Below are 16,269 nucleotides of genomic sequence, written 5' to 3'. Positions count from 1 at the left end.
TCTTTAAGTATTCCTTACAAAATAAACGACACAGGAGGTTTCATTATTATTATAGTACAAAAAAATTTCATAACTTTTAAATATATTTTTGTCACTTTCAATAATACAAATTGTTTACAGATTTTATGACAAAAAAAAATCGAATGAATACATTTAAAAATAATAAATCTTTAATTAATGTACATTTGTAAAAGCATATAAGATAACTTTCAGCAATATACTTTTCATAGACATTGGTAATTATTACATAATAATAACGTTTATCCTTATAAGAGAATTGAGTAAAATTGTATTTTCTCCGTTAAATTCTCTATTATCTCTGCTTTAATAATGTACTCATTGTCAGGCGTATAATCTCCGGAAGTAACGGAAAGTAATAATTCCAATTGAGAACAGTGGTGATTAAGAATTGTCTCCGGAGGACTTAGTTGTAGGATCGCGACGTATCGAAGAGCATTCATTATGCTTCAACTCAGCTTTAATCTATATGCAAAACTGGTCTTCTCTGTTCAAGAAGAACGAAGGATCAATGTTGGCAATTATCACGTGATGCTTCAAAGTACGCGGAACGAATAATAACTGCATTCGGAAAATAAATGGAAATTTAAACTTCCAGTTCAAATGGTCGGAATTACTATAATCATTCCAGAAATCTAAGTATCAAGTGGTGCACGTTACATATGAACCATTAATTATGAAAGATACAAGAACGATACTAGTCGATCCTTTTGAAACTTTGAATATTCTCAAATTTTAGTTTTAACATATAATGTTCGACTTACGCCTGTATGTTATATGAACTCTCAAATTGTGCTCATTGTTAGTGATTTATTTCTTTCAGTTGGCACACTACACTTTGCTATTATATTTTGAAATATTAAGTCGATACATATGAAACGGTAAATTTAACGAACGCGTAAAATTTTTCATAATAAGATAAATAACACGTGCTATCACATGCCATTTGGTATATATACTTTGTCAAAATTTATAGACATACTTTCAGGGGTGAATTTAGCATACAATAATAAAGAAAATTGTACGTGTAAATATTTATTTCCCCCGATCTTGTTATCGCATTAGAGTATAACTATCATAATTAAATCCATTCAAAAGTGAAGACTGCCAACTGTTACACACCGATTTTTATGAAACTACAGAAATGTTTGTCATTACTATTTTCTGACTTTAAGAGAGAAACAACTCCTGGTATCAGAGTCACTGGTTTTATTTCTACCTGCACAGTTTTTAAATTACAAGACTTATTAAAAAATCTTTCTTATAAAACTTGTATAGTTTTCGAAGACCTGTATGACAATAAAAAAATTGTTGACATAAAGAAAAAGAGTATACATAAGAATCAGTTCAACGAAAGAAAAATTAAACATCCCACACAGGCTTATATACGTTTTTAATGAACTTTAGTATTATTTAAATGATATTTAATCACGGAATTTTTGATTTTTAAAAATCGTCAAACATTGCCTAATGAAACACTTTAATTTGTAAAATATCAATCGCATAATACTTGAATCAATCTCCAATGTCTAGCGACCGCTCCTAATTCCATACGTTTTTATAGAGTCATAGATTGATTTAATATTTTCAACGTACATCGCAACATGCTCTGAATACTTGCTGTAATAATTTGCATCGCAACAATATTCAAAGTATTCTTGCATGAATAGCTTGAACGTGCTATAAAATTGCACGCTGTATTGTGTATTTCTCGGAACGGAATTTTGACGGGTTGAAAATTTAAAGAAAATTGAAACATTACAGAAATATAATTTGAGCGATACTAATAATGTAACTATTTCTTGTTGCGGTGTTAAAACGATACTAGGAGCGAGACACCCACTTAAAGAAATTGTGAACTTTTACATTATCATAAATATATATGAGACTGTAAACGTTACAGAAAAAAGTTTAGTACAAAAAGAAGGCAGGAAAAAAAGTTGATCAGCATAATAAAATCTATCTTCCAATGACATACTTTCTTCATCAGGGCAACGATGTGTAGGAAAAATACAGTTGTAAATTTTTTAACGAAAAAATACACTTTTTTAGATGTGCGCATTGATTTGTCGAAAAATGCATACAATCACGAGACATCTGAAATTTCTTAACAAGGCATAGACTTTATTGAACAAGTTGTTTAAATGTTCCACCGCCACATAAGAAGCATTTTCTGAACAATTGTTTGTGTGTTTTATTTTGAGTATTTCAAGTATTTTATTTTCTGACCCTTCTCCCTAATAATAACACATGCTTTCATATAGAAAAATTATACAATTTCATGTTGTAGATGCACTGTTAGATTTATAAAAAAAATTAGGTCATATAAAGACATACTTAGGTTATACCATTTAACGTTTTCTTGTACTATCTTTTTTTTTAACTTCGATAAAATAGGAGGTAGGATTCATTCCAATTACCTAATTTATTTTGTATAATTATATGTGGGTAGAACACTGTTTTAAAAATAATAAACATTTATTATTATCCTATTAAATAATACTACAGTAATTCTCGCTTCCAAGTAACAGTTTTTACATCAGTTGCACGTAACGAAATTATTCCATCTAACTGCTTACATTTCTATAGGACCAGTGAGATATTGTACATGATATACATAGAATTTAATCCACGTTTTAGTTTTCATATGATACGGAAATAAACTTATAACGTATATGACATTTTTTATTTAGAAGAACCCGCTGCTTACGTGACCGCAAAAGAGAGTGAGCAGTCATTGCTCAGCGGATCAAATTTCATTCATTAATAAAAATTGATTGTATCGAAAACGAAGATTACTATACTATCGGTTATCGTATTAGAAATCAGGTGACATTAATAATGTTACTTTGGATTCTCAGGGGTCTAACCGACAAGAGAATGCTTTTCGTGTTAACACGAGAAGCCACAGCTACTGGCAAAATAGATATCCTTTATCAGCTACTGTAAACTTGACATAACCACTTTCGTTCCGAACAACGAATATACATATGTATATGGTTAGGAGTTCTTCGTACTTCGGCTCCTTGGAGCTTTAATAAGGAACTCTCGACTTACTTCCTACAATTCTAAGTAGCGACACAAAGCCTCGCATAAAGAGACAACTCGATTTTCCAAGTTTCTTCATTTACACAGTTCTATTCTCACTAGTTTGTTTACGAACACCTTTCTATATCTCTGTCATTTTGAAATATGTCATTTATATACCTGTAATAATACTGCCGGTGGCATCACAGCCAAGCCAACCAATAAATCCGCTGCAGCCAAGCTGGATACGAAACAATTAGTAACGGACCTTAGGCGCCTAGTCGTTATCACAGCGGCAATTACTAGTGTGTTGCCTACCTGCGATACAACAGAAAATACACGCTGCGGTTGTGTTATGCATTAGACAGAGAGTAAGAAAAATTTGTTCATGCAATTGAACTACTACAAGGTGGCGGACATAGACACTCGCCGTAGAAAGTATATTGGCACGGTAGAAAACTGCATATTTTGAACGAACAACAATACAGTCACATGGATTTTATTCGTGGTAACTCTTTGTATACAAATTATTAGCTTATTGTTGAAAATACGCGTAACTAGTATCAGAAGCGAAGTGTTACACAACGTGCCTACATGCAATAAAGAGGAAAGAATGGATATTAATTTACGAAAAATTGTTATCTTTACAATTTTATGTCTATATCATTAATACCAGCATAATATGTACATAAATTATTTTAATGAAGAAATGTATAAAAAATAATCGTGTACAGGTCGTTCGAAAAGAAGTGTCCGAAACTTTGAGCATTTGGTTGAACGACTGTATTCTATTGTATATATTAAAATAAGACCAAAATTAAAAATAACGAAATTACATTCGAAGCTTTTTTTTATTATTGAATATGGCGCGTGAAAGGTGTAAGAGGTGCGGGATTTATAAGTATTTCTGCCCACGCGCAGAAGTCAGCTGACTCACGATGAGACCCGCTTCCCTCGTAGTTGATGTAATAACTTTTCAACATCACCCGATACCCTTTCCAATACTTCTTTCCAAACTTTGATGCAAGATTTATAACATGAATCGTTGCATGGCATTAAACCTGTTTGCTTGTTAACATCCACAAGAGCTTATCAAAATCCGCTTTATGGCAAAACGTAGTTGAATATTTGAGGAATAACAAAAAATATGTACCAAACAGTATTATTAAAAGCTTGATCTAAAATAAATAGAACCATTGTCAAATTTATTGAAAGCACGCGAAAAAGTCTCAGGGATGTAACAGGAAATGTCAAATTAGACATGCTAGTTATATTTATTACTTGTAAAATTAGCTTATTAATCAACTTACTTTCTGCATGCGGATAATTACAGGTATTTAGTATCTTGTTCATAAGGGTATCTATTGTTCTAATTCATCGATCGTTTTGTTTAAATATTGGTCACACGTCAGTGATTTATCCCTTCTTTGGGAAAAGTTCAATATGTAGAAACGAAAGATGTGTTTTTCAGGTTTGTCAATAAACATTCCGCGGCGAGTGTACTTACGAACACGTTGGTACTACAGATTTTAGCATTTGTCATATCATATTAAAAGTATATAAGTTGAGCAGTTTTTATTATAGATTTTGAAACGTTAATTTTCATACTACAAGTAAAGAAGCTGGAGTAATATGGATATAATGAAGTTTATTTTTGAAAGAAATAAAAAGTAAGAGGAGTATAACATTTTTGTTTACGTATAGCAAACTGCTATACGTTGAAACTTGTACTTTTTTAAACGCTTGCATCCCCAGATAGAGCTTTTGCAAAAAGAAATATAATAACCTGTAAGAGTATCCATATGTTCTCACATAGTGAAGGAATATGGACACCTACCTGGGGAATATGGGCAGTGTAGATTTAATTTGTAAAATGTTGAGAAATAATCTATTTATCCAAACATCCATATTATATTTTACTATCATATTTAAAAGAAATACAAAGTGAAGTAAACGTACATACTACAGAAGTACTACATATGTAGGTACATGTTCTGAGCACCATAACAAAAATCACATACACCTTGAAAATATAATACATACCATGCGCACCACTAAAGACACGTATATGAGCATCATATACTATATACAACAAAACACGCATGTATAGACTCTACGTAGAACGTGTCACGCACACAATATATGTACATTATATGTATGCGTGTACCACGTACATACACAAAAATTAGATTTATTATATACATAACAATAGTGTTACTATAAAAAAAACACAGAAATACAAGATGTGTTTATGTTTTCGACATAAAACATTGATATCCATATTACCTCGCCCATTGCCCATATTCTCCTGAAGGAAGTTTTTTTTTAAAGACATATATTTTTCATAAATTTATTTGTAGCTAGAGTAACGGATGAAATGTCAATAATTATCTGTTACTACCGATGTGGAAAGACTTGCCGTAGCTAGAAAAATATTACAAGTTCTAAATCAATTTCGATAGTCTGAAAAAACCATAATTATATACAAGTAATGTTGTAGTAAACGTAACTAATTCTATTTTGAGAATCAATGAAAATAACAGAAATAGTTTTATAGTATTGACAATAGTTATGAGAGGCAAAAGCAAGATCAAAAAATTCTCCATCGTGATATTTAAAGCATCTGAATAATAATGAATCTATATACTCCACAGTGCTGATATTATTCTGTAGTTCTTTATATGCATCAGATTTTAGATTATTTTTAATACAAACGAACCTACTGAAATTAATAACATTTCTTTTTGTTTGTTCTGCGAGCAAAAACTTACAAAAACAATTTTGAAAATTATATTTGAACAACTAACTTAATATCCCTTCCTTACTGAATATTAGTAGAGCTTTTTATGGAATTAATATTCTGTTTTTCTACCATATTGTCTAATAATTGTCTCGTCGTAAAAAATTTTAAATTTTCAGATTTCCCCTATTATCAAAAATACATTTGATGTTTTTTAGTTACTCTAATTTTATTATCACTTAGTCTGTTCCAGTATACTTACCGTTTTTTCGTGCCTTTTTTAAATTATAAGCTCCCCCCCCCCCCCCCCCTAGCTCTCGTGCTTTAACACTAAACGTACCAAGCGGGGTCAAATGACCCCTTTGAAAATTTACTTTAAATTCGTACATTTATTGTTATTTCTGTCGGTCATTTGACTTTCTGTAAATTCTTATATCATCCGATTATTCAATTTCCCACTTTCCGTTTTTCTCGTAGCTTATTTTTTAGCGACAAAAATTCTTTACCTACCTTACGTACCACGGGGGGTCATTTGACCCCGTACAAAGTTTACGTATTTTTTAGCAGTTTTCCAACTGGAAACTTAGTTCTAAATTCATACTTAGAACGCGATGAAACCAGACTGACGTCAATACCACTCAGCGAATTTGTTGCGATGAAATTAGTCGAAGCTTTCACCAACTGTAGAAGAAATATTACAACCGAGAATTTTTTTACGACTTCATCTTTGGCTGCAAAATTATTGGCGAAAAGGACAACGTTAGTGGGAACAATGCGTGCGAACAGGAGGGAATTGCCCGCACTTGCAAAAACAACGAAAGATAATTCGAAACTTCTTTCAACAATGACGTACAAATCGAATGACTGTACGCTAACGATTTATAAATCAAAACCAAGAAAAAAAAGTAGCGATATCGAGTACCAAACGTAAAACCGTAAAAATCAAGAACAATAGAAAGAAGACATCCGAAACGATCAGTTACTATAATAAAACCAAATTTGGCGTCGATATAGTTGACCAAACGGCGCGAAAGTATAGCGTAAAATCGAAGTGCAATAGATGGCCTGTACAGGTATTTTTCAATATTTTCTATCTGGCTAGAATCAATTCGTGGATACTCTATCAGGAAACAACTGGGTTGGAGCTATCGAGGCAATCCTTCCTGTTACAATTAGCAGACGAGCTTGTTACAGAGTACCTCGAATTTTGCAAAGAAGAAAAGGAAAATCAACGAGAAGGAGTATCAAGCAGCTCCAATAATAATTCTCAATCCAGGAAAAAATGTCAAATAAGATTGCGCGCGGGCGATAAAACAACACAAACTTGCATAATTTGTAAAAAAATTTGTTCGCGGGAAATGTACGAAGGAGAAACCCATCCTATGTAAAAAATGTAATTGGTCGATTGTTTTGTTTATAACGATAAAAATATGTGTTTCATTTTATACGAAATCGGAAACGATGTTGCAAATGATTTCCTTTAATAAATAAAGAATTTCTTACGAAAAATCTACGTTTATTTCATAAGGGGTCAAATGACCCCCTATGGTAAGATTAGGTATAGAAAAATGCCGGTACGTTTAGTGTTAAAAAACATTCGTGTAAAATATCCACCTACTTACACTGCATAGCGAAAACTAACTTCTAGTTAATACAATTGTAAAACTTTTATATTGGTTATAAGGAGAAGCAGGCGTCTGAGCTAACTGCTATAATATAATCGATATAAGATGAAATATAATAGATCCTACAGCTTATCGTATTAAAATTAAATGTACGATAATAAATGGACTTGTATTATATGCTGATGGACTTTATAATCTCTATTTCGTAGAGGCTATAAAAATGAATAGTTGCAGTGCAATAATATAAATTTTGGAAGCATTATTATTCATATGTTCGTAAGTATTTATATGTATGTCCACCACTGTATATTACTTATTATACGTCTGTTACATTGCAATATTTAATTAGTAACAATGAAATGTAAATATAATTACACTTAGAAAAGACTACTACAGAATAACCTGTTTGTGGAAATGTAATTGCATTTCGTATTCAATAGCATCTCATATTACAATAGAAAAATGAAAAATTTCTTTGAATCGAAGACTTCCAAGTACATATATTAAGCCATACGTTGCTTCGATATCCAAAGCGCAAGGAGAAAGAAAACGTAGGAAAATGGATTCCAACCGAATTAAATTCGTTCGAGAATATCAATCGGTATTTTCATATGAACTTTTCCAATTGTATTTACTCCGTGAATAAAAAGAAGGTAAGAGGCATATAAAAATGTTGGGACTATAAATCAAAGGAAACGAATAGCACGTAATGGTGAATTTTTAAAATTCCTTCCTGTTTAACCCTTTGACGACCAAGCTCGCGAAACGAAAACATCACTCTGTGGATAGAGGGAATTAACTTACCTTAGAAGTTAAATTTTGGATGGCAGATGTTAAAGGAATCGTCTAGACATAATCTAATATCACAACAATCTTTTATTCCGTTTTCTACTTCTATTTGGTGTACACCACATGATTTGCTTCCTTTCTTTTCGATGATTGAAATGTAACTGTTGGAATGAATGCAACAACGATCTTAAGGGTGCCAGATGTCAATGTCAGTTTTAAGAACTGTCTCCGTATTGGCACGGAAGGCTCGTCCGTCACGCGGTCAACGGTTTGGCCGTTTTCCTTTTGGTTTTTCTTTTTAGTCGAGTTCCAAGTCCAGAGTCAGAAAGACCCCACGACACTGTCGTCGTTCACATCAAGACATATCACTGTATACGCATTTGTTCAAACTTTATATTCTTATATATATACAATAACAATACTACTAGATATGCGAGATCCCTGCATATTATAATAAACTAGATATTATAATCCGAACTTTACAACAGTAACGTTCAACGGGACTACTTAGTTTGGAAATTTAAAAAATGGGTTTTTATTTTTGCACATTTCCTTAAAGTTTTTAGTCTAAAAAATGTTACGTTAGTGTCGTGTTAAATTGCAGTCTTAGAAATATTATTGTGACATTCGAGAAATTAACAATGTTATAGAACTTCAAACTGAATTTTGTATAGACCAATGGTAATTGAACTACATGACCCTGCGTGACAGTGATACTTATAATAGTATGAGTAGTATTAAAATCGTACACCTAGCGATTCAATCGATTTTTGTTTGTAAATTTAAAAATTTGCAATAAATGACTAAAATACATATAGAGGCACACAGTTTAATACTCTTTTATTTATGTATTACAAAAGTAGAATAAAATTTTCAATAATTGCTAATATAACAAATGAAAATTGTTGTTACGTATGGAACTGACCAGTCAGTAAAAATCGTACACTGATGGTAACACTGTAAAATTGGTGAATCCCCGATATTCTTTTGCTCAACAATGCATGGAAACGATGAAAATATAACTTTGTTGTTCTTAATGTGTTTTAATTTTTGCTTGATCTATTTTATGTTAATTTAAAAAAAATACAGCAAACAACATTAGCAGAATGTGAATTGACAATTCGTCATTATAATAATGGAAAAAGTTATAATGAAAGTTATTATAAAACGTTATAAAAAAGAGGATCGTATAGTGAATAAAGTCAGACATAGATCCGATAAAAAGCTTAATGCTACGAATGAGCGATGAATTACTCGTAAAATTAAAGAAGATCCGACGATTAGTGCTCCCAAATTGACATCAGATGTTAAAAAATATTCGAAGAGTTCTAAGACTAAACAATTACCATGGTAGAGTTGCCCGAAAAAAAAACACTGATAACGTTGGCGAATAAAAACAAAAGACACAAGTTTGCAAGGAAATTCTTAAAAGAGGATTTTAATTTCTGAAAGACTGTAATTTTTACGGATGAGTCAAAATTTAATATTTTTGGTTCGGATGGGAGAAAAATTGTGTGGCCAAAACCGAACACAGAGATGGATATTAAGCATCTTCAATCGACGGTCAAATTTCGCGGTGGATCACAAATGGTGTGGGACTGTATTTGTATATCGGCATGCGGCGTTAGAAATTTAGTATTTATAGACAACAATGGACAAATGGACATCTCTAAACATATTAAAATATAGTATAAAACAAAGTGCTGAAAATATGGGAATTTTAAATAATTTTAAATTTTATGCCGACAATGACCCAAAGCACAACTCTTACGTAGTTAGGAGTTTTAGTTATTGTACAATTGTCCAAAAGTTCTAGGAACTCCTCAATCATCCGATATTAATATATGAATGGAATGGGATGAATTGGGAAGAAAAATAAGGTTGCATATTATTACAAGTAAAGTAACACTCAGGAGAGCATTACAAGAAGAATGGTAAAAAATAACGTTCGAATTTTGCAAAAATTTGGTTAAATCAATGCCTCGGAAATTACAATGTGTTGAGAATATACTAGGATACCCTACAAAATATTAACGTAAGCTTTAATATATTAACTATAACAAAAATATGTACTGTACGATTTTTACTGAGAGGATAGTTTCACACGTAACGACAAATTTCGTTTGTTATATTAATAATTACCGAAGATTTTGTTTAATTTTTGTTATGTGCTAAATAAAGAAGCATTGAATTATATGCCTATATGTGTGTTTTCGTCATTTACTGCAAATTTCAACATTTCCAAATGAAAATCGCCTGAATCGCTAGATGTACGATTTTAAGTGACAGTCACTGTACATACATGTGGGAACGAAAGCGATAAGAACCACGGGAAGAACCAGTGACATTTGACCGCGACAGAGAAGCGGCACGCGACAAAGCAGCGTATGAGTATGCGTGTGTGATCGTGATTGTGTGTGTGAATAGACAAAAGAAAGAAGCAGGGGCGAAGAACACATGAAAAAAGACAGTCGGTGACGAAAAGTCGATGATTGACATTGCGTCGCAATCCCGACGACTTGTTCCGAATCCCGAAACTTTCTGGTGACCATACATATAAAACCTCATGTTCCAATGGAGGTTGCGAGTCCCGAGCATTTTTGATAAGCAGTGTATGGTTCTTATCTTGACAAAGTTTGGTCACAGCTGGTATATACATTCACACTCCAAACGTTAAAGTTACTTTTCTTAGAATAGTGTCTTTCAAATTGATTGTCATAATACCTTGAGAGAATAAACTTTTTTACTTGTTGAAGAGACAACAAAATTTGGTGAAAAAATCGAATACATCTTTAAAATATGTTGAAATTTGTTCAGTTTTTGAGTTTCTTACTTTTTTTTTTAGTTTAAGTAATAGTCACCTTCGTGTAGAATAAGAATCTTTTTAATTTAAAAAAGTTTCCTATAACTTGAAAAAAATGAAAAAATATGTATATGCATAAAATTGGAAATTGATATGTTCAGTAGTTTTCTCAGAAAAGAAGCTCTAAATTAGATAGATCCATTGATCGATCATGTAATTATCTGAATACCAACCATCCGAATTAATTCAAGTGGAAATAAACATATTTATCAAGCTCAAGAATTCATCAAAGTATTTCACTTGACAGAAATTAAGAAATGTTGTAATCAGAAGGTGCATGACTGAATGTTTTGCATAAAAATCACAGAATTCTTATAAAAGAAGGGCCGTAAACACATTATTAAACACATGGAAAATCATTATCGAGAATAAGAAAAACTATATTAATGATCAATGATCGTGAATAATATGTTTCGTTTCAACCTTTCTGAAAAGAAAATACACGCATTACTTACGTGATGACTTAACACCTTTTAAAGCCATATTTATTAGAAATTATGAAGGTAATGATTTATCGTACGGTAAGTTGTGCAATTTTAGTTGATACGACTTGATTTGAACGTAAATACCTGTATTTATGCAGGGTTGTTATACACTTGTCGCACGATACGACCATCAGATAGTCATGCGATTATCATTGCAACTCATCATAGGATAAATTGTTATATTTATGGAATTTATAAAATTGATAAAAACTTTAGATAGAAATTCTTTTGAATTATTCTTTTATTATTGTAAATACAGCAGAACGTCAATTATTGTCGGTATAATAAATGGGAATGGGACAGTGTCAGCTATTTACTTATTTAAGCGTTTCGACTCGTCCGTTTCAAATTATCTTCCATTTGGACAAAAATTAGTAAACATATAAATAGAAAATAAACCATAAAACAATCTTAGAAAAGTCTATTATCGAGAAAATTGATTATGGGAAGAGACGAGATAAGTACCATTAATCAGACATTCCTGATTCGTACATGTGAAGCACACTCCGCTTCAATTTCAGCCTCATGCAAAACCGATCGACTAGATGTACGAGCAATTCGACCTTTCGTGCTTTCAAACGATGGGCTGTTTCAATTCTTTCTTTGTCAAGCGTTTTGCATGTTGCAACAGCTGTCGATCCTATTTTTATATCTATGGAATGCATAAACTAACAGGACACTAAAAACGTCTCTGTTAAAAATATCAGCGGCAATATTAACAGTAATCTTGACAGTTGTAATGCCACTGAATAAATTTTTGGGAAATAAAGATCATATGATATTATTGAAGTTCTCGTTCTGGTTTTGGACGAATCCACCCATGCAGCGATGAATCCACCCATGTGCAATCTAATAATTGGTCAATTCCTCGTAAATAGACTTAATAGCCTTTAGCACACCTGGCTGCAACGCCGGTTTGTGATTATAATTTTGTAGATCATTATTGGCTTTCGCCACTTGGTAATAATACCAACTTTCCGGTCCTCGCGGATAATTCTTATGCTGCGTATTCTCGTTTGTTGAACATTTGTGTTTTAGTGTAGTTCAAATTTCTTTCTTCATATCTTCAATCTTCTTTTAAAATTCGTTGTTAATATTTTCTTTCACTGATACACTGGAAAAATCAAACTGACTGCAATAATGTCGAGTGTCTGCTATGTGAAACGTTAAAATCAGATTTACGAAAAGGGAGGACACATAGTGGTCGACCCTTGTACCATTATAACCCATAGAATTGGCTCTACACGTATTGAACAATGAAATACGCTCGGTGTATAAGTACCGATGCATTACGGTACGTAGAAGGTGCACCGTTGAGCTTACATCGTTTATACCCCACAGTAAGTTGTTTAAACCCTTTAAAACTTTTAATTTTTTTCTTTACCTACCAATAACTCCTCAATTAATTTACAAACTAGATAAAAAAAAGATGGTGTTAATAAAATGTTGTACTGCAACAGAGCAGAGTGTGTAACAAATATATTTTTCATTAAACTTATATTCTTACCTTATATTAAGTAATAAGGTAATAGTATAATGTCGAGTTTAGCTTGACATTAGAGTTGGTGTAAGAAATGCGATGTCGAGCCACACTCGGCATAAGAATGGTAAGAATGGTTAAAGGCTGGGATCTTTTGTATCGTATTTCTATAACTTCAAACTACTATTTAAAACATGACAAAGAGATTGATTTTTAAAAATTTCAAACTATCCTGTCCCCTTAAGTAAATATGAATCTGGGGACTGTACCGTCTCGAAACCCGTGAGTGCAACAGCGAGTACAACAGTGAATGCATCTCATATTACAGGTGCTCGATTGTTGAGATTCAAAGCGATACCGCACGCATATCCACGTAACAACACAAATGCAAACCAAAAACTTCTCTATCTTTTATTATACCTTCATATTAGTATTATCAATGGATTGGCAAGATGCTTCAAATGAAAATAAGACCATACACGACCATGTTTGAACTACTTTTTCTTATACGTTATACGAACCATTTCTGAACAAATTTTTTTATAATTAGATATTCGTAGCATCGTAATGTTAAGATAGTGTAAGTTTAGAGAAACGTAACTTTAAGAGAACGTAGTTTTAAGGACCGTGTCTAAAAGAGGGCAATAAAAGAGAAAACGGGAGTCAAGAAGGATCGAAGCCAGACCCAACCAAAAACGGTTGTTGACAAGTGGCTCGTCGATGCACTGGCGAAGTTTGGCGAGTGACAAGTGAAGGTGCATAAGAGTCGTGAAATGTTGTAGAGAGTTGTGTCATATTTACGTTATTTACATTAATTATTATTCAGCTATTGTTTAAGTATTAATTATTTCAATTAATAATTAATTACATATATTAAATAAGAATAGCAAGGTTGTGTTCGGCCTTACTATTGACAGGTATACATCATCAATTCATTAATAATATACTCTCGTGAAGATATAATTATCTTTCGACATTGCATTAGCATCTGCAAATCGATCCCTGCACGGTATCATAGCTGCTGGCTGTACGAGTCGACCGACGGCCGCTCGAGCTGAAAAACATTGACACTGGTGAGAATGATTAGGTAAATTATATCAAAGAACAAACGCAACGTTTTAACAAGAGGTTGCTTGTAAAAATTATGAAAGTAAAATTGATTGAACAAATCTTGCTTTACATACAATTAATCATTTGGATAATTTCCCTTTTTTGTGAATTCGAAATAAACTTAACATTGAGAAATCGGATTAGTTATTTGTATTAGTTATTCTTTTTACCAAACTTTCAACTAAAGATAAAATATTAGAATTTATTAAAGACAATGGAAAGTGATAGCCACCATTTTCCCGAGTCAGTTTTATTCGAAAGTCCTCCAGCAATACCTGGATAAAACGTCAATTTTACATTTATGACATTTACTTTGGAGGGACCAAATAGTTTACTTTGTTGGAAATACTTGCACTGTTGATCTTAACAGAGATTACTCTGACTCTGATTAACGAAATTGGGTAAGATGTCTTGTTGCATTGATATAATTCCATTGATTGTAGTCGTTAAAAGTGAAATGTAAAAGATGGAAATGCCAAAAGCAACTACACCTTCACTTTTACGGCACTGATATACGGAACTCTAGTGCAAACTGGACTCTACGGTTTTAAACTGTGATCTTTCTACAACTCCTCGCGGCGCCGAACAACGCGTCCTTAAAACTAGTAGGAAAAGACAACGACAGATGTAGGATAGAAAAAGATAAAAAATATAACCGGAGAAAATTTTAGGAAAGTAGGGAACGACAGGGTAGGAAACTCTGGAAATTGTCACTCGTTCGCTATCTCGCAAGTTTGGTCACCGTATGCCTATGTCCAAGACCACTCGAGAGCGAAACGAGGAATCGTTGAAACTAGGAAACAAAACACAGCAAACATAAAGTAGCAGAATGCCAGAAAAATTAAAGTGTAGGAGAAAGTGACCAGGAACCAAAGTCTATTCTGATATATTCCAGACATTCGTGGTAACTCTGGAAACGACGAACAAGGGACATGCTGATAACAAGATGTCACAGATCTACCAAACTAAAAGAAGTGGTTAAATTATGAGTTGCTCTGTTACTGAAATATAAAAAAAAAATGTCAAAAATTGTTGAAATAACGATGTTTTGAAGTAAAATTTCTTTTTCCATCCACAAATTTGATCATTTTCTTTCTCAAGATAACTAAATATAAAAATTGTATCAACATTTTCGATGAATAAAGGAATATTTACTAAATATGCATGCCAAATTTCTAATCGCGTTTGAAGTTTTTAACCCGCTATCGGGTTAAAATCTTTGGGTTCTTTTCTTTATCAGCCACACTAACGGCTACAGTTTTGTTTAAGGAAGTACGGATAGCAATACAATGTTCGTGTGATGTTATTTTCGGAGTCACGATGTGTCCGTGCACCACTTCCGTAAAATGTTTATATTTTTCTTATTTCGCAAGATTTCTACAAACGATTTTAAGATCACATTTTCAAGATTATTGACTTCAAAAAGGAAATAAATGTTTTTTGTTAGTTCTACAGTCAAATATGCTACTTTTTGGCTAGATTTTTAGTATGACAAATCGATAGGTTTGTGAGACACAGCACTTACGATGGTAAGTGACCATCTCCACTCGAGATTTTAAAACGTATCGGTTCATCACATAATAAATCGTTACGTCTCTGATCTCGATTATTCGGACGAAAGTTTAAGATCCGTTCGAGTATCTACATATGTGATCGTCAAAGGGTTAAGGTAACCGTAAAGAAGAGGTCCTTTGAATTATAGTAACATTGTTGCTTACTATCGTGACGATGATCAACATGATAAACAATCCCGCTAGAACGAGATCCGTCCAATTTGGCAGGTAATATTCCATTTGCGTGTCTCGGTCATCTGTCGACACCGTGTGATTCCACTGATAAACGTCCCCATAGTAATTGACCGTTTGATTCGCCATGACGCTTACCCTCGGTCCATTGACGATGATTTCTGCTCATCAATTTGCGCATTTCCAAACATCATGAACCTTCCTGCAAGATAAATTTTTACCGATGATTTGTGCACAATGCATTTTAAAAGTATAAATTCGCTTTGAATGAAATCGCTACTTTTAATACTTCTTTCATGAAAATTGGGTTGCAGGGACTTAACGTGACGTCAATGATTTTCCCAATTGACAACATGAAATTATATTCTAGAGGATCAAAGTATGCAG

The 16,269-nt window shown here is 32.7% G+C and overlaps 1 protein-coding gene across 1 annotated transcript in view; it reads right to left on the bottom strand.

The window, feature by feature from the left end:
- LOC143151992 (putative G-protein coupled receptor No18) overlaps positions 1 to 16,014 on the bottom strand; it is a 34,962-nt gene extending 18,948 nt beyond the window's left edge. The window contains exons 1-2 of the mRNA XM_076321581.1: positions 15,856 to 16,014; positions 3,226 to 3,363 (exon numbers count right to left, since the gene is read on the bottom strand). Of these exons, the coding sequence (XP_076177696.1) occupies positions 3,226 to 3,363; positions 15,856 to 16,011 (294 nt within the window). The 5' untranslated portion in view covers positions 16,012 to 16,014. The remainder of the gene's footprint in view (positions 1 to 3,225; positions 3,364 to 15,855) is intronic.
- Between the last annotated feature and the right edge of the window lie 255 nt (positions 16,015 to 16,269).

Source organism: Ptiloglossa arizonensis, chromosome 10 (assembly GCF_051014685.1).
Source record: "Ptiloglossa arizonensis isolate GNS036 chromosome 10, iyPtiAriz1_principal, whole genome shotgun sequence".
Lineage (NCBI taxonomy): Eukaryota > Metazoa > Arthropoda > Insecta > Hymenoptera > Colletidae > Ptiloglossa > Ptiloglossa arizonensis.
The sequence above is the reverse complement of the archived record's forward strand: the minus strand, read 5'-3'. Positions and strand labels throughout refer to the sequence as shown.